Source organism: Erinaceus europaeus, chromosome 12 (genome assembly GCF_950295315.1).
Source record: "Erinaceus europaeus chromosome 12, mEriEur2.1, whole genome shotgun sequence".
Classification (NCBI taxonomy): Eukaryota; Metazoa; Chordata; class Mammalia; order Eulipotyphla; family Erinaceidae; genus Erinaceus; species Erinaceus europaeus.
Window position 1 is genome coordinate 27,341,338 of NC_080173.1, and position 21,449 is coordinate 27,362,786.

General features: G+C 39.5%; 1 protein-coding gene and 1 pseudogene across 9 annotated transcripts in view; one reads left to right on the plus strand and one right to left on the minus strand.

The window, feature by feature from the left end:
- The window catches only part of CEP15 (centrosomal protein 15), a 163,683-nt gene that overhangs the window by 18,498 nt on the left and 123,736 nt on the right, over window positions 1-21,449 (minus strand). The window contains exons 1-4 of one of the 9 annotated variants that reach the window (XM_060202998.1): window positions 12,392-12,449; window positions 11,347-11,447; window positions 10,128-10,208; window positions 5,665-5,788 (exon numbers count right to left, since the gene is read on the minus strand). In XM_060202998.1, the coding sequence (XP_060058981.1) occupies window positions 5,665-5,788; window positions 10,128-10,180 (177 nt within the window). In that variant the 5' untranslated portion in view covers window positions 10,181-10,208; window positions 11,347-11,447; window positions 12,392-12,449. The other 8 variants (XM_007529165.3, XM_060202995.1, XM_060202993.1 and 5 more) reach the window with 8 other exon arrangements.
- Window positions 6,277-8,919, plus strand: LOC132541778 (cytochrome c oxidase subunit NDUFA4-like; annotated as a pseudogene).

A 21,449-nucleotide genomic window follows, 5' to 3' on the forward strand; every position in this document is an offset into this window, starting at 1 on the left:
ATTGCTTTGTCATGCACACAGTCCAGGTTTGAGCCTTGTCCTTACCACACGGAAGGAAGTTGTAGTGTCTTTCTCTTTATCTCTGTCTCCTGGAGAAAATAAGCCCAGAGCAGTGAAGCCCAGTGACAACAAACAAACACACAAAATTAGCAGGGAAGTATGAACCTGAATTAGATAATTGGGAAATCATTAATTTCTTAGTTTGATAATAGTATGATTTTACTTAGGGCTTATCTTTTAGCTGTATACACTGGAATATACAGCAATATACTGAAATAATTATTAATGAAACAATGTGCTGTTGAAAGCTTCACTTCAAAATAATCTGAGGGTGAGCGAGTGGAGGTAAGGAAGTACAGATACAAGGTGACATGCTCTGGTCATGACTGAATCTAGGTGATAAGCACCTGGAAGTACATCCTGCTATTTCCTTTTCTCCATTGGCTTGACATGTTAAACAACAATTAACAAGTTTCCACTGTATATGGTAGTGTACAGTGTTACTCTATGGTAGAGTGCAGCAGCCTATATATAAATGAGTTGATTTATGGTAAGAAAAGATAAAATGGATTCAAAAAGTCATGTACTGAGATCTCTTCCCTTCGCCCTATGCACTGTCCCTTTTCAACACACACACACACACACACACACACACACACACACACACACACACACAATCACTGGTACCTGGTAACTTTTTTATATTCATTTATTCTATAGAGACAAACTGAGCTGGAAGGGAGAGATAGAGTGACACCTGCACCGCTTCTTAACACTAGTGAAGCTTCCTCTTGCAGGTGGGAACCACAGTCTTGAACCCAGGTCCTTGTGCATGAAAATACATGCCCTCAACTGTGTGTGACACTACCTGGCCACTGTACACAGAAGACTTAACTGCTGACTCCAAACTGTGTGGAAAGAGATGGCGAGGCATGGTCTTGGCCATCCTGGCTGAAGCACTTCGTTGAGGGTTTTTTTGGCTGCTATCTCACAAAAACAACCCGGACACTCTTCAGTAGAAGCACTTTGCCACTCTTTCCCTGGAATTTTTGCCTGCCTTTCTCACATGATGTCTGTTAACCACAAATTTGCCTTTTGGAGCAAAATTAAATGTTATAGGGAGAAAGGTGAGAGACACAACAGTTTACATTCTGGAAGTACTTAAAAAAAATCCTATTTTAATCTTCTAAATTCATGCCATTTATTTTTTTAAGTTGATAACACTTCATTTTATTAACTAAGAGAAAAATCACTAGCTTATTTTCAAATGCCACTGTCTTTTATGATATTCGTTGACTCTTTACTACATTTTTTCAATGCTTATAACCTTTTCTAAATTTACTAGTATGTTTACTTTCTGATGAAATTCTTTTTCTTTTTTTTTGCCTCCAGGGTTATCACTGGGGCTTGGTGCCTGCATCATGAATCCACTGCTCCTGGAGGCCATTTTTTCCCATTTTGTTGCCCATGTTGTTGTTGGATAGGACAGACAGAAATTGAGAGAAGAGGAGAGGCAGAGGGGGGGAGAGAAAGATAGACACCTGCAGACCTGCTTCATCGCTTGTGAGGTGATCCCACTGAAGGTGGGGAGCTGGGGGCTGGAACCGGGATCCTTTATACTGGTCCTTTCGCTTTTCACCTTGTGGGCTAAACCCACTGTGCTACTGCCCTGCCTCCTGAAATTATTTCTTACTGTTCCTCGTTTAAATTATTATTTTCTCTTTTTAAAAATTCATTTACATGCTAGTACAGAGGGAAGTTGAAAGGGGAAGGGGAGATAGAGAACGAGAGAGACCTGCAGCACTACTTCACTATTCAGGAAACTTCTTCCCCACAGCACATAGGGACAGAGGGAAGGGGGAGATGGGGGGGGGTGACTTGACTCAACCAGGTGTGCTACTACCCAGTCCCCCAACTCTTAAGTTCTTGTTTTTTGTTTTATAAATATATTTAGAGAAATTTTACTAAATCTATGACTGAATTTATGTCTGTGACTGACTTTAGAAAAATAATTTAGGGTGGGGAGATAGCATAGTTATGCAAACAGATAGCATAGTGGTTATGCAAACAGACTGTCATGCGTGGGGCTTCAGGTTCAAGGCCCCAGGTTCAATCCCCCCACACTACCATATGCCAGAGCTGAGCAATGCTCTAGTAAATACATTTTAAAAAATTCATTAAAAAGGGATGATGAGATAGACAGCATAACGGTTATGCAAAGAGACTCTCATGCCTAAGACTCCAAAGTTCCAGGTTCAGTCCCATGTACTACCTTAAACTGGAGCTGAGAAGTCTTCTTGTTAAAAAAAAAAAAAAGGCAGTATGTCAATTTTATCAGGATTAAGGTTGTTTCCATTTATGAAGTTTCTTTAAGCTCCTACTGAAGTGTAATAGTTGTCTTTATATCAATTGTGAATTTACCTTAAGGACATTCCCAAATACTTTATAGTTTTACTGCCAATGTGAATGCAATTTTACATTTTTCAGGGTATATGTAAATTTAACTCTTTTTTTATGTTTACCTTTCAATTAAATTTCCTCAACATATAATTTGCTCATTTTTTTTAAAAGGTTTTATTTACTCATTAAAGAGAGAGATAGGAGGGTGGAGAGAGAGAAAGACGGAGGGAGGGAGGACCAGAACCAGAGTGTCACTCTGGTACATCTACTGCCAGGGATGATCTTAGGACCTCATGCTTGAAAGTCCAATGCTTTATCCATTGTACTACTTCCTGGACCACAATATACTCATTTAAAATGATTTTAGTTTTTCTAAGTATATAATGATATCATCTAAAAAACTATCTTCCTTTCCAAAAGTTAAAGCTCATTTTCTTTCTTTTTCCCCCCTCTTTACTAGGGGAATTATGGTTTATAGTCCACAGTAAAATACAGTAGTTTGTACATGTGTAACATCTCATTATCTTTTAGTGCTTATTATTATTGGTCATAACATTTAATAAGGATAAATAATGAATACTGTGGACTATAAACCATAACATAAACAGAGAAATCAAGAGAGATGGGGAGACGGGGAGAGAAAGACACCTACAGACCTGCTTCACCGCTTGTGAAGCGACTCCCCTGAAGGTGGGGAGCTGGGTGCTCTAACCAGGATCCTTACGCCTGTCCTTGTGCTTCGCGCCACGTGCACTTAGCCCACTGCACTACCTACCACCTGACTCCCTATGGTACAAATTTTAAAGAGTGCTTTATACTTAAGTATGTATCCTGATGTTAACTTAATGTATTTTTGGCAAGCTTAATGTAGTAGTAATAGCCTTGTGGTTTCCATATTGCTAAATGAAAGAAGAGACTCACCCAAGTCAGTGTTTTCACAGTTCCTTAGAACCATAGTGAAGGTAGGCAAAAAAAAGATGAATTAATGGGGCTTTAGGTTAAAGCAAAACTATTTGACAAGTTTAAGGAAAAAAACCTGAATATCTTTAAATGAAAGTCAAATCTACATGTTTTAAAAAATTCTTTCCCAACTCAAAATTTTATAGCTAAGTCTTACTTACATTACTTTACAGTTTCTATGGTAGAGTCATTAAAATATCTCTGGGGGTGGGGGGGAATTGGACAGCATAGTGGTTATGCAAAGATATTCTCATGCCTGGGGCTTAAGCCCCTGCACTGCCATAAACCAGAGCTGAGCAGTGCTTTGGGGAGAAAGAAGAAAAAAATCATACACACACACACACACACACACATATTTTCCAAAGTTTTATATATATATATATATATATATATATATATATATATATATATATATATATATATCACAATACATGTAAACAAGATATGGAAGAGACTGCATCTCTTTTATGATGTAATAGTCACTCAAACAATTATTACAGGACTGAAAGAACATAAACAAAAGTACTCATTTTGCTAGGTAAGTGCAATGATATGAAATGTGTAGTATTCTTCATCTTTACTCTCAAATGTTTCTTTCACATTGAGAATAGATTACTTTGATAATCAGGGAGGAAACACTGTATCAAAATGGTTTCTTATGACTATGAAACTAGGTTCATTTTCTTTCTTCTAGACAGGACAATATCTTAGCTACTCTCCTTGACTCCTATCTTTCCATTTCTAGAAATCACCTAGTATCTAAATTGCAAGTGAATCTTCCTTAAATACTCACTCATTTATTCCTTCTAAGTCACTTTGAGTACTATAATATTGCTACATCCTAAGTTTTAACTTCTTCAGGTGGTCTCGCAATACATATCCATTCTTGCTTCTTGCGACCTACAAAGCTAGTTAGTTAGCTCAGGTTTCCTTTAACAGTGATAGTGACATCCGGTCTTCTGAACCCGGCTTTTCTGTAAGAATCCAATGGACTACTGTGTACTGTGCCTGTTCAATAGGTTGGCTTTCCTTCTGACTCCTCTTTAAATATTCTAGCACTCAAAAGATTTTTATCCTTTCTACTAAAATATTGAGTAGCCTATGTAATTTAATGTTTGATCACATCTTCTATTTTGTCTGTAATAGCCTTATACCATCAACTGAGTTTGTAGGTTCCTTGATGTCAGGAAATCTGTTTATGTCCCCACTTTCTGCCCAGAACTAACTCAATAGTAAGTACTCTTTGGGAAGTCATCAAACATACATTCTAATTAAAAGGAAGACACTTGAAAAATCTAATAACTATTACTTGATACAAGGTAAGCAGCAATCTAGCCTTCTATCTTTTCTGACTTTCCACAGCAAATTCCAAATTATCCTATGTATTTCCATTTAAAAATAAATATTGCAAACACCATTGGGCAAGCAAGACATATGGCAATATAGAATGCTTTGGTAGCACTATGGCTGTGACTTAAATTACTGTGGATCAAACTGCCAGAAGCTGAGAAGATAACTGAATTTTCCTCTTCCTTTATCCTCTAGTGAGGACAGAAGATAACTATATCATGTCTATCGATGAAAATATTTAACAATAAAAAACTGAAAACACTGCTTTATAACTTAAATAATATAGCCTTACTACCAAATGTTTTAGTCATAGGATCTCTTGGAAGCTTCAATGGAAGCAAACTTTAGGGTTTTAATTATGGATGAAGCCATACAATTCTGGAAGCAAAGTATAGCAAGCAGCCAAAAATGTTGCACATATGATTTACTACAAATGGGCACATTGGCCAAATGGTGAGGCCCTACAAAATCACACACTTTGACCACCTCCTCCATCACTGTTGGAAGGGACCTGGAAAATCTTTTACCTTAGATATGAATTCTGTGGTTCCCAGTAGGGCAAAATCATATTGTTCTTGTTTTTAGTGAGGATAAAATAGTTTTGAGTTGGGTCTAAATGCAGTATAGGTGTATTATGATATTTCAGGATCATCCTATAACTAAAAGAAGATGAAATATATCTTGTGTTTATTACACAAAAGTAAACTTAAATCTCTTCTGCACCCACTGATTGTTCTGAATGATTGAAAACATTTCAATTAAAATGCAAACATAGCTTTCTATGATTTTTATAAAATAAAAATCTATCTGGTACTTATCCAATTCACATGAGTTTGTAAATGAAATTTATTCCCAGAACAAAGAAATTATATAAATTAAAATTATCAAAGTCACCTAAAGTCATTTTGGAAAAGTGGGGAGAAAAATCTGTATACTTCAGGAATGGAAGCTTACCTTTAAAAGACTACGATTCCTCTCAAAAGCAACCTCAGCTGCTTGAATCTGAGATACCTTTTCTTTGTTTTGACCTTCAAGTTTATTCTGCATTTGTTGAAGTAACATTAGTCTTTGTGATATTCTAGAGAAAAAAAAGAAAATTACAGAAAATTTAAAAAGAAAAGATTTTGTTTGATCAGTATCCACTAAACTTCTTATTTATCTGCACCTTTTTGCCTGTCCAACCTATTTTGAAAGACAGCTTCTATGTCAGAAACTCAGATAGTCAATAAGTCTTCAACTTGGCAAAATTATATTTATTTTCATTAACATATATACCATAAGTACATGCTTCTGTTTTCCAGCATCTCCGGTCTTTTGAAATTATTTTAGAGTGTTGAAAATATGTTTTAATTTTTGGTGAAAATGCAAACTGTAATACATATCCCTTTGTACACATACTTATATATACCTCCCCAGACACATACATTGATATAACTTGCTATACGAAACCTTCTGCTTAACACTTCAATACCCCTGAATCTCATGTTACACATTTAGAATTGTGCTAAACTTCCATATGTTGGAAGAAGCAATAAAAATATTTTTTTTCTCTTTCCCAAGAGAAAGATGATGGTTCCATATATGAGTGAGAGGCTGTGTGTATGTATGCATACTCACAACAAGGTAAAACAGTATCTCAAGATGTAATAAGTTGTAAGTAAATTATCAAACTAACTTGTAATATATAAGGTACCTTAAAAGTTCTTACTGGTCAATGGCTCGTTTTGCTAGGTTTTTAGTCTTCTTAAAATAGCTCATGAGAAAATATGTCAAACAAATAACAAAAAATACATTAATGGTATAAAGAGAATTTCCCAAATTGTTGTGGAGTGTCTCAGGAAATAGTGCTTCAACGAACTGTTCTTGAATATTTTAACTAAAAGCTTCAGGTCTTTGAGTAGTCATTTTTGTAAGGGAAATAGCTTAGAAGGCTGAGGAAGAGAGCTGACCTTGTAAAGAAAAGGAAAACTTGCAAGCTGAAAGGATGGAGAAAGTTTGATGCTAATTTATTTTTATTTTATTTACTTACTTACTTTGCCTTCAGGGTTATCACTGGGGCTCAGTGCCTGGACTACAAATCCACTGTTCCTGGAGACCATTTTTTCCAATTTATTTTCCTCATTCTTTTTTTTTTCATTTTATTTATTTTCTCTTTTGTTGCCCTTTTTATTGTTGTTGTAGTTATTATTGTTGTTATTAGATATGACAGAGAGAAATGGAGAGAGGAGGGGAAGATAGAGACAGGGAAAGAAAGAGAGACACCTGCAGACCTGCTTCACCACCTGTGAAGCAACTCCCCTGCAGTGGGGAGCTGGGGGCTTGAACTAGGATCCTTAGGCTGGTCCTTGCACTTTGCGCCAAGTGAGCTTAACCCGGTGTGCTACTGCCCAACTCTCTTTTTCCCATTTTTGTTGCCCTTGTTGTTGTTACTACACTAATTTTAAGTGCAGTGTTGGCTGTATATTTTGTGGGACTTAGGAGAAAGTGAAAAACGTAGAGTCTCTTGTTAAAAAGTTATTAGTGACTCAGTGGGTAGAACACATGGCCTTACTACATCTCAGATCCTGGGTTTAATCCCTAGCGTGACACGAGAACGCCATGGGAACTCCATGAATGATGGAGTAGTGTTTCTTTTCTTTTTTTAAAAATTTTAAAAAATATTTTTAAAATATTTATTCCCTTTTGTTGTCCTTTTTTTTTAAAAAATTGTTGTAGTTATTGTTGTTATTGATGTCGTCGGATAGGACAGAGAGAAAATGGAGAGGTGAGGGGAAGACAGGAGGAGAGAAAGACAGACACCTGCAGACCTGCTTCACTGCCTGTGAAGCAACTTCCCTGCAGGTGGGGAGCCCGGGGCTGGAACCGGGATCCTTAAGCCAGTCCTTGCACTTTGCGCCACCTGCCCCCCCTCCCCCTCTCTCCCTCCCCCTCTCTCCTCCCCTCTCCCCCTCCCTCTCTCCCTCTCAGTTTCTCTCTCCCTGTCCTCTTTTCCCAGAATAAAAACTGAGCCAGGATATGACTCAGTGGTATCACTAAAGAGGGGTTCACTTCCCAGCACTCCATTACAAATTATTAGGATGGGAGTCAGGCCGTAGTGCAGTGGGTTAAGTGCAGGTGGGGCAAAGCTCAAGGAACAGGGTAAGGATCCCTGTTAGAGCCCATGGCTCCCCACCTGCAGGGGGAGCCGCTTCCAGGCGGTGAAGTAGGTCTGCAGGTGTCTATCTTTCTCTCCCCCTGTCTTTCCCTCCATTTCTCTTTGTCCTATCTAACAATGACGACATCAACAATAATAACTACAATAACAATAAAAGACAAGGGCAACAAAAGGGAATAAATAAATATTTTTTAAAATATTTAAAAGAATTATTAGGGGCGAGGGAGATAGCACCTCCAAGGTCCTAGATTCAATCCACTGCACTATCTTTAGCCATAGCTGAGCAGTGCTCTTTTTAGAACTAAAAAAAAGGGGGGGGGGATTGCAAGATGATTATAGTTATATAACAAGGGCTGGATGACTGGCTGGAGCTTGCCTAGGCTAAACACTCCACTAAAAAACAATGTGGAGCCTAGAGAGAGTGAAATTATCTAAATATTAGTTAACAAAGAAAAAAAAAAGCAAAACTCGAAAAAAAATTGCTACCTCAGAAACAGGAAATAGATATTTTGTAGGTATGATAGACTGTGAAAACACAAAACATAGCTTCAGGCATGAAAGTTTGATGTACATATCAGTGCACTATCTCTTGGTCAAGTCTAGTTATTTAAATCACAAAATACTTATGTCACAAGTAACATGACAATCTAGATCTAGATACATTAATTACAAATGAGAATAAACTTAATGAAACACCGACTCATGAGAGAGTACACTCCCAGGCCTTGCAGGTTTGATCTCAAGCTCAAGAGCTCTGTCAAATCCTCTCTCAGGCCGAGAAACATCCTAGTTTGATCCCCCTCTTTGTCTTTATTGGAGTTGGAACTGGAGGAATTGTTCAATCCGGATGTCAGTTGAGACAGAAAGAACAACCCAGACCCTGGATTAAACTGGGTTCCAATGATATCAGTACAAGTTCTACTCAGTGAATGTAGACTACAGCAAACTGAAGAGAGAATGTCCAGACATCTAAGTGGAATATTTCACTATAAAGCTGCTGAAAATGAAGGGCTTCCAGAAGCCATCCGCACAATTTTCCACTTAGCTGGGAATTCTCTCCCCTTTAAATACACAAAATCATGTTTGTGTACTATTGGGATTTACACTGATTAATATCTGAAATTCGGGAAAAAGTATTGATTTCTACTAGATTTGACGTGTTTGAACATTTTTCTATTTCATTTTATTCAATCGGTACTTGAATTTTGAAACTCTCATGTGGTTAAGATTTAATATTAACCTGACTTCACACTCCATACTATTGTTTATTAATGTAATTTAAACAAAAAATATTAGTAACAGAGTTTAAAAATATATATGTATATATATATATATATTTTTTTTAATCAGAGTGCTTCTCAGCTCTGGCTTATGGTGGTGTGAACAATTGAACCCGGGACCTCAGAGATGAAACTTCTGCCAAAGCCATTATGCTCTTTTCCCTGGCATCATAATTATAGCATTCAACTTTTCTCCTTTTTTTTTTTTTGTTACATGTATTAATTTAGAACCAGAGCACCACTCCGGCACATGCAGTACTGGGGATCCAACTTATAACCTCATGCTTAAATTTGACACTCAATCCACTGTGCCATCTTCTGGGTACCAACCTTTGTTATCCCTTTTTAATTTTTATTTAATTTATATTTTTTTCAGATAGAGACCAAGAACTTGAAAGATATCAATGCACCAAGCAAAACATTATCTAAGTGAGCTATTTCACTTGCCAACCTTTCTTATTCTTTTCTCTTACTTTCCTTTCCTCCTTCCCTTCCTATCTGTTTAAATTTGTCAAAGCACTGCTTGGCTCTGGCTTATGGTGTGCTCGGGACTGAACCCCAAACTTAAGAGTCTAAGGCATGCAAGCCATTTTGTATAATTATTATGCTGTCTCCCCAGGCCCCTTTATTATTAGAAGACATTGACATCCCCTAATTCCAAAATCTGTCAAGTATCAGAAGACTGAAAAGAGACCCACTAAGTTGTTTTTAAGTCTTCCTCTGCTAACAAAGTTTCACTAATAAGCCAACATAATTTATATATTTATATTAGCTTTGAAATCTTTACATTTATTTATTTATGTAGGGAATGTGCAATTTGATTGCTCTTGAATACTTTTCCATTCAAATAATCAGACACCACAGTACCAGAGCTTCTCCTGATACCACAGCACCTTCCATATGGTGCTGGGGCTTTAGCCTGGGCTGCCACATGCGAGGCACATGTCCTATCCAGAGGCTATCTCGCTGCTGCAGAGACTTACATTTCTTCATGTCTTTTAGAAAGGCGAATTTCTTGAGCGATCAATGAAGTCATCTTTAACCAAAGTTGCCTTACAAACTTTCTGCCAAATAATAAAGATATTTCAGGTTACTTCTACCACATAACAGCTTTATAACCTTTGATGATTTATGTACCTAAACTCAGAAACATTAAAACTTGAGCTGTAATATTGTACACAATGCACTTGAAAATATTCTGATTCACATTACATAGCTTTGTAAGTGCTAGATACATCCAAGCATACATGAGTCAGGTAAATTCAACATATTTCCCATTTCTCCTCTTTTTTCTCCACCATACTCTGACCTTAACTACAATTCAGAACAAACAAGCAGCTGGTATTAAGAGTAGTAAACATTTTATTGAATCAACAAAGAAAAAAAATCACTCTGTAAAAGTCAACACAGGAACACCCTCCCTCATGCATGTGCACACACACAGACAGAAAAGCAAACATGTATGAGAACCAACTGGAATCTCATGGTCTTTCCTTTACTGGACGGACTGCCCAGTTCTACATTCCTCATCCAAATAGGGATGTATTTTTCATTTGTACTAGGGAAAACCACAATTAGATCCTCTACCTATGCCTCAGTCAGGCTGCTCCTGATTTTCCTGGGGAGCCTATGAAATTTTTTTTTTTTTTACCTCCAGGGTTATTGCTGGGGCTTGGTGCCCGCACTATGAATCTACTGCTCCTGGAGGCCATTTTTTCCCTTTTGTTGCCCTTGTTGTTTCTTGTTGTTGTTGTCATTATTGGATAGGGTAGAGAGAAATGGAGAGAGGAGGGGAAGACAGAAGGGGGGGAGAGAAAGACACCTGTAGACCTGCTTCACCACTTGTGAACCGACACCCCCCCCCCCACGGGTAGGGAGCCAGGGTCTCGAACCGGGATCCTTACGCCGGTCCTTGCGCTTTGTGCTATGTATGCTTAACCTGCTGCACTACCGCCCAGCCCCAGAAAAGCCAGGTGGTGGCACACCTGGTTGAGCTCACATGTTACAATGTACAAGGACCTTGGTTCAAGCCCCCAGCCCCCACCTGCAGGAGGAAAGCTTCATGAGTGGTGAAGCAATGCTGCAGGTATCTCTCTCCCTCTTTTTTCCCCTTTCTTTTGATTTCTGGCTGTCTCAATCAAATAAATAAAGATAAAATACATTTTCATTTCACACTGGACACTATGAGCAAGCTCACCTTACCTGAAGAACTTGGACTAACACAGGAGTGTTGTAAGCTGATCCGAAGAGTGTGAAACTGAAGGCAGATCATCTGGTGGGATCCAAAACCTGGAGGTGCCTGCCTTAAGGGTGAAAACAGACAGTGCGATTCCTTTCCCCCCGCACCCCCCCCCAACACTGCTATCTCTGGTTTAAGGTGGTGCTAGGGGTTGAAGCTGGAACCTTGGAGCCTTAGGCTAGAAAATCTTTTTTGTGTAACTATTATCCGCCCCAGCCCCTAGGAGTCCACTTTCTCCCTGGATTTCCTACATTTTATGATATCAAAACACTACTTGGCTATTAACAGTTTGACTGCTGCACAAAGAAAGACTGAATTCTCCCTTCAGCACACAGGCACTGGGTACAGTATCAGGACATTTAGCCTAGTCTGGTGCACCAGAAACACTGTTCTGCCTCGGGGTTTCCTCCCCAGGGTTCGCTTTTCTTTTTCTTTTTCTTTTTTTTAATGGGGGAATTAATGGTTTATAGTAGTTACTGGTACAAGTGTAAATTTTCTGTTTTCTACAAAACGCTCTCACCCCCAGCCTAGGTCCTCCTCCACCGTCGTGCACTAGGGTCTGAAAGCCTCACCCCCCCTCCTGCCCCCAAACCTTTGTTGTAATACACCAAACCTTCAGCACCACGGACAGCAGGCACTGGGGGCCGCCCGCCCCCAGCTGTTTTCTGTTTAGCAGGCCTTCCTACCTGCCTGCCTTCCTTTTGAATGACATGACCTGGAAATCTCAGAAAGTGAGTCCATGGTAACATCTTATCTGTTATTTCCCCCATCCGTGCTTCAAATACCACCCCACCCCTCTTCCCGCAAAGACCAATTTCGCCTTTTGAACCGAGGATCCTCTCTACTCTAAAAGTCCTGTCCTCCAGCTTCTCCAACTGCTGCTTATGTAGACTCGAAGGACTCCGGAATTTTCCTCATGGTCCTAGCTCTTGCCCTTCTCGTCTCCCCCACCAGCCCTGCAGGCAGAGCTTGCATTCGTTAGCCCTGAGGATGTCTAACTTCACTCACCGGGCAGGCAACACTCTGAGCTCTTCCGGGAAGACTCCCCGGGTTTCCGCGCAGGCCTGGGCGTGGCCCTGCCACCATCTTTGCGTCCTTGACGTCATCGCGTCCAGAAAAGGCGGGGCCAGAGTAGCGGGTGACCCGGCTCTGGGGAGGGGCTACCGGGAAGGGTAGTTTTCAATCAGTCCCCAGGAAACACCTTTGGTATGGTGGGTTTGCAACAAGAACTTTTCAAATGGGATCTCTTTTGTGGAAAGGCTGTCGAAAGAGGGAGACCCAGACTGACTTTTCTCAAAAGCTAAAGTGTCACAAAGTGTGTGTGTGTCTGTGTGTGTGTGTAACTTAGGTGTTTCTATGGACTCTGCAGCTCAAGCAGTACAGCCTCAGCCTGCACCTGGTGGTGTTTGCAGTCCCGAATGGAATTACATCTATTATCTCAGTATAGCTTTCATTATTTCATTTTCCCGTTTACCAGAGCACTGCTCAGCACTGGTTTATGGTGGTTAAGCCTGAAATATGAAAATCTTTTGTGTAATCATTGTGCTATCTCCTCAGCCCTACCTGCATTAGGGCTCATTCATTGAATCCCCATTCATTGAATCCCCACAGCACCAGTGTGCTGTAGCTTGTAGATTCAAGAGAGAGAACATTTTCTTTAATTTTTTTCTTTTTTAAAAATTTGTAATTATCTTTATTTATGGGATAGAGACAATTAGAAATTGAGAGGGGAAGGGGTAATAAAGAGGAAGAGAGACATGTATATAGCATCCCATAAAAGAACTTACTTTCTACCTAGAAATCAGCCATAATCTCTCTGTCTCTCTCTCATTACCAGGATTATTGCTGGGGCGTGGTGCCAGCACTACAAATCCACTCTTCCTGGCAGCCATTTTTTTTGTAGTGCTTTTTAAAAAATTATTTTAATGTGCTTATTTAAATGGAAACACTGGCGAGACCATAGGATAAGAAGAGGGGTACAATTCACACCACCAGAGCTCTGTATCCCACCCCCTCCCTTGTTAGCTTTCCTATCCATTAACCCTTTGGGAGTATGGACCCAGGGTCATTATGGGCTGCAGAAGATGGAAGGTCTGGCTTCTGTAATTGCTTCCCTGCTGAACATGGACATTGACAGGTCTATCCATACTCTCAGCCTGTCTTTTATTCATTAGTGGGGCAGGGCTCCAAGGAAGCGGAGCTCCAGGACACATTGGTGGGGTCATCTGCCCAGGAAAGTCCAGTTGGCATCATGGTAGCATCTAGAACCTGGTGGCTGAAAAAGAGTTAATATATAAAGCCACACAAATTATTGATTAATCATGAGCCTAAAGGCTGAAATATTGTAGATGAAGATTTGGGGTCTCTGTTTTGGAAATAGCTAGTAGGTCTATTTTAAGTATATTCCAAAGGGCCTATGACTTGATTAGGTTTTGCCTGAGCCTAACATCTGATATGCAGGTGGACCCAGGTTATTGTCTGGGGAGATGATATCATGAATGGAAAAAGGGCTAGAAAGCTGGATCAGGGAAGAGAGTAGCTCCCAAATATGGGAAAGGTGTATAAATATTGTTGACTGTAAATGCCGTCGATTTGATCTGGGGCCCATATTCAGCACAGGAGCCTATGTAACCTCTACATCACTGTAGGTCTGGACTTGCATTCTGTGGTCGTCAGTAGGAACCTTCTGAGTTGCACCAATTTCAGGACCCATCTTCTTCAGGTGGTAGATAGGGTATGCTATCCAACTGCTCCATTCAAGGAACATTCTCTACCATTGTTGATCCATATTGAGGGCAAAGTCCTATGGGGGCCCCCAAAGGGGTCCATTATGTTGTTTTTGATGAAGGTGGCCAGTGATAATGGAGAGAGGGATCTATTTGAGGTCTAAGCTCACCATGTTTGTGTGGGAATCCCAGGACTTCCCAACTAGGGCCCCAGCTGATGGGGTGGCCTGATAATGACTAAAGAGTCATCATTAAAGTATGTAAGTCTCTTGCCCTTATTAATTAGTGCTGCTTTGATAAGGTTAGCGTTGGAGTGACTAAGGGAAGTGTAATAGGGAGTAGGTGAGGAGGGTATCAAGGTCTAGAAACTATTTCATTAGGTACTTTATGGTGTCTTTTTAGGTCTTTCTACTTGTTTCATTTATCAACTCACTGCAAACTATTGTGCACTTTTGCTTTAAGGTATATATTTCTGACAGCATTTTTTTAATTGATTAGGACAGGCAGAGATTGAGAGAGAAGGAGGAGATAAAGAGGGAGTGGGAAAGAGAGACACCTACAGACCTACTTAACTTTTTTTTTTTTCCCTCCAGGGTTATTGCTGGGCTCAGTGCCTGCACCATGAATACATTGTTCCTGGAGGCCATTTTTTCCCCCCTTTTGTTGCCCTTGTTGTTGTAGCCTCGTTGTGGTTATTATTATTGCCATTGTTGATGTTGTTCATTGTTGGATAGGATGGAGAGAAATGGAGAGAGGAGGGGAAGACAGAGAGGGGGAGAGAAAGATAGACACCTGCAGACTTGCTTCACTGCCTGTGATGTGACTCCCCTGCAGGTGGGGAGCCAGGGGCTCGAACCGGGATTCTTACGCTGGTCCTTGCGCTTTGCGCCACATGCACTTAACCCACTGTGCCACCACCTGACACCCTCTACTTAACTTCTTATGAAGTGTCCCCTCTGTAACTGGGGAGCCAGGGTTCCAACCTGGGTCCCTGTGCATGTTAATGTGTGCACTTAACTGGGTATGCCATCACCTGGCCCCCTATCTACCTCTCTCTTTAGAGATTCCAGGATTGACTCTTTCAGTGAGACATCTTTGAGAGTTCCACAGTTTATTGGCATACAATGCTGGTATTTATTGGTTAATTTCTTTCTGGAGTGAGGTATTCATGGTCTGCCATGCAAATTATTGTAGTATACTAAGGAACACTCGGCCCCATAATAGGGTATTCTGTAAATGGATAATGTGTTCATATTTCCCTAGCCTGCTATATAACTGTCCACTTAGCTTCATCATTTTGAGTATTATGTCAGTTATAAGTGTCATAAAGATATATTTACAAATATCTAAGATAATAATTTTCTGCCCTTAAGTGCCTAGCGTCTGAGAGGACTCTTAAAAGCACATACATAGAAAACTAGAGCATAGAAACCTACATAATTAGGAGTCAGGTGGTATTGCAGCAGGTTAAAGCACACGTGGTGCGAAGCACAACGACCGGCTCAAGGATCCTGGTTCAAGCCTCGGCTCCCCACCTGCAGAGTTGTCGCTTTACTAGCGGTGCGGTGAAGCAGGTCTGCAGCTGTCTATCTTTTCCCCTCTCTGTCGTCTCCTCTTCTCTCCATTTCTCTCTGTCCTATCTAGCAATGATGACATCAATAACAACAACAATAATACCTACAATTACAATAAAAAACAAGAGCAGGGAGTCGGGCGGTGGCGCAGTGGGTTAAGCGCACGTGGCGCGAAGCGCAGGGACCGGCGTAAGGATCCCGGTTTGAGCCCCCGGCTCCCCACCTGCAGGGGAGTCGCTTCACGGGCGGTGAAGCAGGTCTGCAGGTGTCTATCTTTCTCTCCCCTCTCTGTCTTCCCCCCCTCTATCCATTTCTCTCTGTCCTATCCAACAACAAAGCAACGTCAGCAATGGCAATAATAACCGCAACGAGGCTGCAACAAAAAGGGGGAAAAATGGCCTCCAGGAGCGGTGGATTCATGGTGCAGGCACCGAGCCCAGCAATAACCCTGGAGGAAAAAAAAAAAAAGGAAGCTTCCTCTCCTGTCCCCTTGTTCTAACACACACACACAAAAAAAAAAACAAGAGCAACAAAATGGAAAATAAATAAATATAAAATAAATCTATTGAGTGCTCATTCTCTCTCCTTAATACTCATTCTCAACTAGGCATTTTGCATGTATTATCTCTAGTCTTCATTACAATCCTATGAGCAAGAATGCTGACTATGTATATAAACAGAGACTTAAAGAACTGGTAAGACCTTACTGCCGGTAAATTAACTCCACTTTGATGTTTCTATCTTAAAAAACCATGTAACACTGAATGTGTAATGAAATAGAATGTAAAACTTTTGCAGGTTATGAGAGAGCTGGAGAAGAAAAAATGGAATAGCATGCCATGAACTAGAGTAGTCCAGAAGAGAGTTTGGAAGGCTAAGGTGGGGTTTGAAACATAGGTGGAATTTTGTGCCTGTTTTTTTAATTGGGTGTAGTGGTTGGCAGTCCAGTGGACTTGAAGTTTAAGCATTGGAAGCAGCATGACAGGAGTGTGTACACAGGAATACCTCTGGTGTGTGGTTCAGAGGGAAGGATACACTGAGAAAACTGCTTTTCCTCATTTCCCCAAATTTTTGAAGACTTTGTTTCTGGTGTGAGGGAATCTGAAAATAGAAGCTTGACAAGATGAAGAGTTATAGGAGAAGGTGAGACTGTTAGGTAGAGAATAGAAATGAGTACAGTAAAGGAAGACTTGAGGATGGGAAAGAAAGGACAAGCCTTTAAAAAGAATAACAAAGAAAGTAACTGCAGAATCATGGTAGTCCCAGTCTAACAGTGAAATCTATTCTGATTTACATAGAGGCTGTCAGTTTACTATCATCCAGGAGTTTACTCTGGATAGACAGGGAAGGAACTAAGAGTTCATAATGGTTATACAAGGAGACTCTAATGCCTGAGCCTCCAATTTCCTAGGTTCAACCGCTGTGCCACCCTAAACCAGAGCTGAGCAGTCCTCTGGTAAAATAACAACAACAATAATAAAATAAAGTAGGTGCAATTTCTCTGTTACTACTCTTTTTTACTTTCAAATAATGGCATTAGAATTGTTCTTTTTTTTTTTCTTTCTCCCTATAGGTCCATTTATGACCGTCCATTTTACTATAGAAAAATATTCTACTTTCAAAACATGTCTGAATTGATTTAATTTGGACTTGATTGGCTTTGGCCAGAGAATTTATAACCAGATTCTCTCTGCATGCTGTTGTCAATGACAGATTTTCAACTATCAGTCTGTGTTCTCATAGATAAAATAAAACCCTCTGCAATAGAGATATCATTGTCACAGCTGGTGTCTACACTGTATACGTCCTTCACTGAGAGAACAAGATCAGGCTGATAAAACCATACTGAATCCTAGAGACTTCTACAAAGAATTTGCATATGATTTTTCCTTCTTGGGTGAGCAAATTAAAAATCTCATTAGTTCCTCTTCCCCCCCCCCCCAGGGTTATTGCTGGGGCTCGGTGCCTGCACTATGAGTCAACTACTCCTGGAGGCTATTTTTACCATTTTTTTGTTGCCCTTGCTATTACTCTTGTCATCATTATTATTAGTATTGTCATTGCTGTTTTTATCGTTGGATTTGACAGAGAGAAATCAAGAGACAGGGAGAGAAAGACAGACACCTGCAGACCTGCTTCACCGCCCATGAAGCGATCCCCCTGCAGGTAGGGAGCTGGGGACTGGAACCTGGATCCTTACACTCGTCCATGCGCTTTGCGCCATGTGCATTTAACCCACTGCGCTACTGCCTGTCCTCCAGTTCCTCTTTTTTTCTTTTAAATATTTATTTACTTATTTCCTTTTGTTGCCCTTGTTGTTTTATTGTTGTAGTTATTATTGTTGTTGTTATTGGTGTCGTCGCTGTTGGATAGGACAGAGAGAAATGGAGAGAGGAGGGGGAAACGGGGAGAGAAAGACAGACACCTGCAGGCCTGCTTCACTGCCTGTGAAGCGACTCTCCTGCAGGTGGGGAGCCGGGGCCTCAAATTGGGATCCTGATGCCTGTCGTTGCGCTTTGAGACACGTGCGCTTAACCCGAGGTGCTACCGCCAGACTTCCCCAGTTCCTCTTTTTTAAAAGTCTGTATTTACTTATGAAAGAAAGAGAGACTAGAGCTCTGGTAACTTCTGGTTTATGATGATGCTAGGAGTTGAACCTGGGACCTCAAAGCCTCAGGCATGAAAGCCTTTTGCATTACCATAATACTATCGCCCCAGCCCTCACCTCACTAATTATAATATACACATGCAAAGCATTAGAATTCTCAAGTTGAGGCTGGGTGGTGGCACATCTGGTTGAACACACATGTTACAATGTGCAAGGACCTGCATTTGAGCCCCTGGCCCTCACCTCATGGGGAAAGTTTCATGACTGGCGTAGCAGGTGTCTCTCTGTCTCTCTACCTCTCTATCTCCCCTGTCCTCTCAATTTCTGGCTATCTCTATCCAATAAACAAATAAAGATAATAAAAAATTTTAAAAAGAATTCTCAAATTGAAAATATATGATAATCTATATGTTGTCACATAGTAAATATATATATATATTATTTTTGCTTCTCAAATTTCAGTGGTTTAAAAAGCTCACACAATCCTTTTGTCTTAATTTTTCATCTTCCAGCTATGTATTTACAGAAGCCTTTCTTTTGCAACCCTGTATCCTTTATTTTCCAGAGGCTTTCAGTTCCTTCTTTGTTGTTTAACTCTTCAATCCAAGAACTCTTTAAGCCAAGTTTTTCCTGAAGTAGCAATTTTCTCTTTGATAGCTTTTCTGTCCACATCTTTACATCCCTCCACCCCTTTGACAATACCACCTTTTGCTCTTATGATCTGTAACAACTTTATCACTAGTCCATTAGTTCCTGCTGTTGAGAAAGCAATTAAGGAGGTTTGTAAAAGCGTACTTGACTACTTGGTCAGATTTGTACTGCGCCATGCCCACCCTTTTCTCATTCTCTGCGACTGTGTTTATTGAAAACACTAAAGCCTTTTTGCTCCAACCAGATTTTCATTTTTATTTGTGATGTGCAACCACTTGAAAACTTACCGTTTATATCCTGTGAACAAATAACACTTGCGTTGCAATTCTTCATTTCAGGGTCTAATGATACATAAAAATATTGTCAGGAAAGTCTATTGTGGGTTAATGAGTTTGGAATAGATAATTTTAAAAAAAATATATACAACCATGTCCATCACTTATAAGAAAAGTATATAAAAATATGTTTACCTAGTTTTTTCATTTGGTGTGAATACATTACTTGTTTTGCCAGGGCATTAGGTTTTATTTTCAAATTTGATTTCATTTTTGTCTGAAGTATCCCTTTCTGCCTCTCAGTAATGACTTTCTCAAATGGAAAGAAAGCTTGAGTGATTTTACTGACAGTTTGTCTTTACAAACCTTTTTAAAATTGGACGTGAATATAGTCTTTTAACATAGAATGTTAAAAAACCTTGGTTAAATATACATTTGGAATTTGGTTTATTTTATAACCTTATTTTCTTGATATAAAATAGTGAAATAATTCCTAAGTATCTTCTTGTTTGGATTTGCTTTTCTTGGTCTCAGACAAAAATAAAAATAGTAAGCTATAGAAAAATGTTGCAAATTGATTTCCTCCCTCCTTTTTTCTTATTCTTTCTTCCTTCCATTCCATTTTTTTTTTTTTTGGTACCAGAGTAGTGTTCAGCTCTAACTTGTAGCTGTATTGGGGATTGAACCTGGGAGCTCAGAGCCTCAGGCTTGAAAGTCTTCACATAACCATTATGCTATCTCGCCAGCCCAATTTTTAAAATAAGTTTTTCCCTGGGTCCAAAATTATATTAGTTTTCTCTTCACTTAACAATTCAAAAATATTGTTTTAATTAGGTTGAATATAAGTTACATTTTTTTGTTAATTTAAAATATTTGTAGCCAATAGAAATGCTAGCAGTACTTTGAAAATTAGATAAAGTATTCTTTCACAATTTTGTTGCCTGAAGAATGTGTTTGATATGGAGTAGATGTTAGATATGTTGGTTTATTTCTTTAAAGTTTTCAAAGAGAATAACGGGGAAAAGAAATGGATTCATTTTAACTCTAGATGGCAGTTAAACACAGCTAACAAAGACCAACTTGTTAGAAACACAGAAATAGTGAAACACACACATTCAGTGCTACTATTCACCTAATTATATTTTTTAAATGCCTTGAATTGATAATACTAAACAAACAAGTATAAAATGTAGTTACACACAAATGAAAAAAATTGTGAGATCTTTTTCAGCCTGTAACGTGGCATACACCTGTACAGTGGTTTATATTGCCTGTATTTCACTTTGTCTTTTTTTGTTGTTGTTGTTGTTAACATTTAATTCAGCCTAGTTTCATTTTGTAAACTGTTATTTGCCAATAATAATTCAAACCATGTGCTTTTGGGAAATCAATCATACCTTCCATGTTCTGAAATTTTAAAATCTAAGCAAAGGCTTATTTAGCAAAGGGAGAAATGTGTTCCATGAAAGATCACTCCAAAACCTGATATACAGTGGATATTGCATTTTGCTTTGCTGTACATTTATAAATACATTTTTTAACCTATGTACATTTAATTCACAATGCTCATTTGGGAGGTACTAAATTATGTTTCTCATAGTATTTATAAGGGAGAGGAAGCATCAGATCAGTCTCTCTTCCCGTTGCCTGGCCTCTGACTTCAGAGTGCACAGTCTCTAGGTTATGATTACTAGTTTTGCCAGTTTTTTTTTTAAGATTCAGAATTATTGTGACTTCATTTTTCATTCTGAAAGTTCTCAAAAGTCACTAATAAGTACATAATCCAAACTTGATTTCAGATACATTTTTATATTTATTTATTTTCCCTTTTGTTGCCCTTTTTTGTTGTTATTGTTGTTTTTATTGATGTCGTTGTTAGATAGGACAGAGAGAAATGGAAAGAGGAGGGGAAGACAGGGGGAGAGAAAGATAACTGCAGATTTGCTTCGCTGCCTGTGAAGCGACTCCCCTGCAGGTGGGGAGCCAGGGGCTGGAACTGGGATCCTTGAGGCAGTCCTTGTGCTTCACGCCACGTGCGCGCTTAACCTGCTGCGCTACTGCCCAAATCCCACTCAGATACATTTTTAATGAGTAAATATATAGCCTATTTTATCTCTTTTTTAGTTTTTTAAAAAAATTATCTTTATTGGAGGTCAGGCAGTAGTGTAGCAGGTTAAGCACACATGGCGCCAAGCACAAGGACCGGCTTAAGGATCCTGGTTCAAGCCCCCA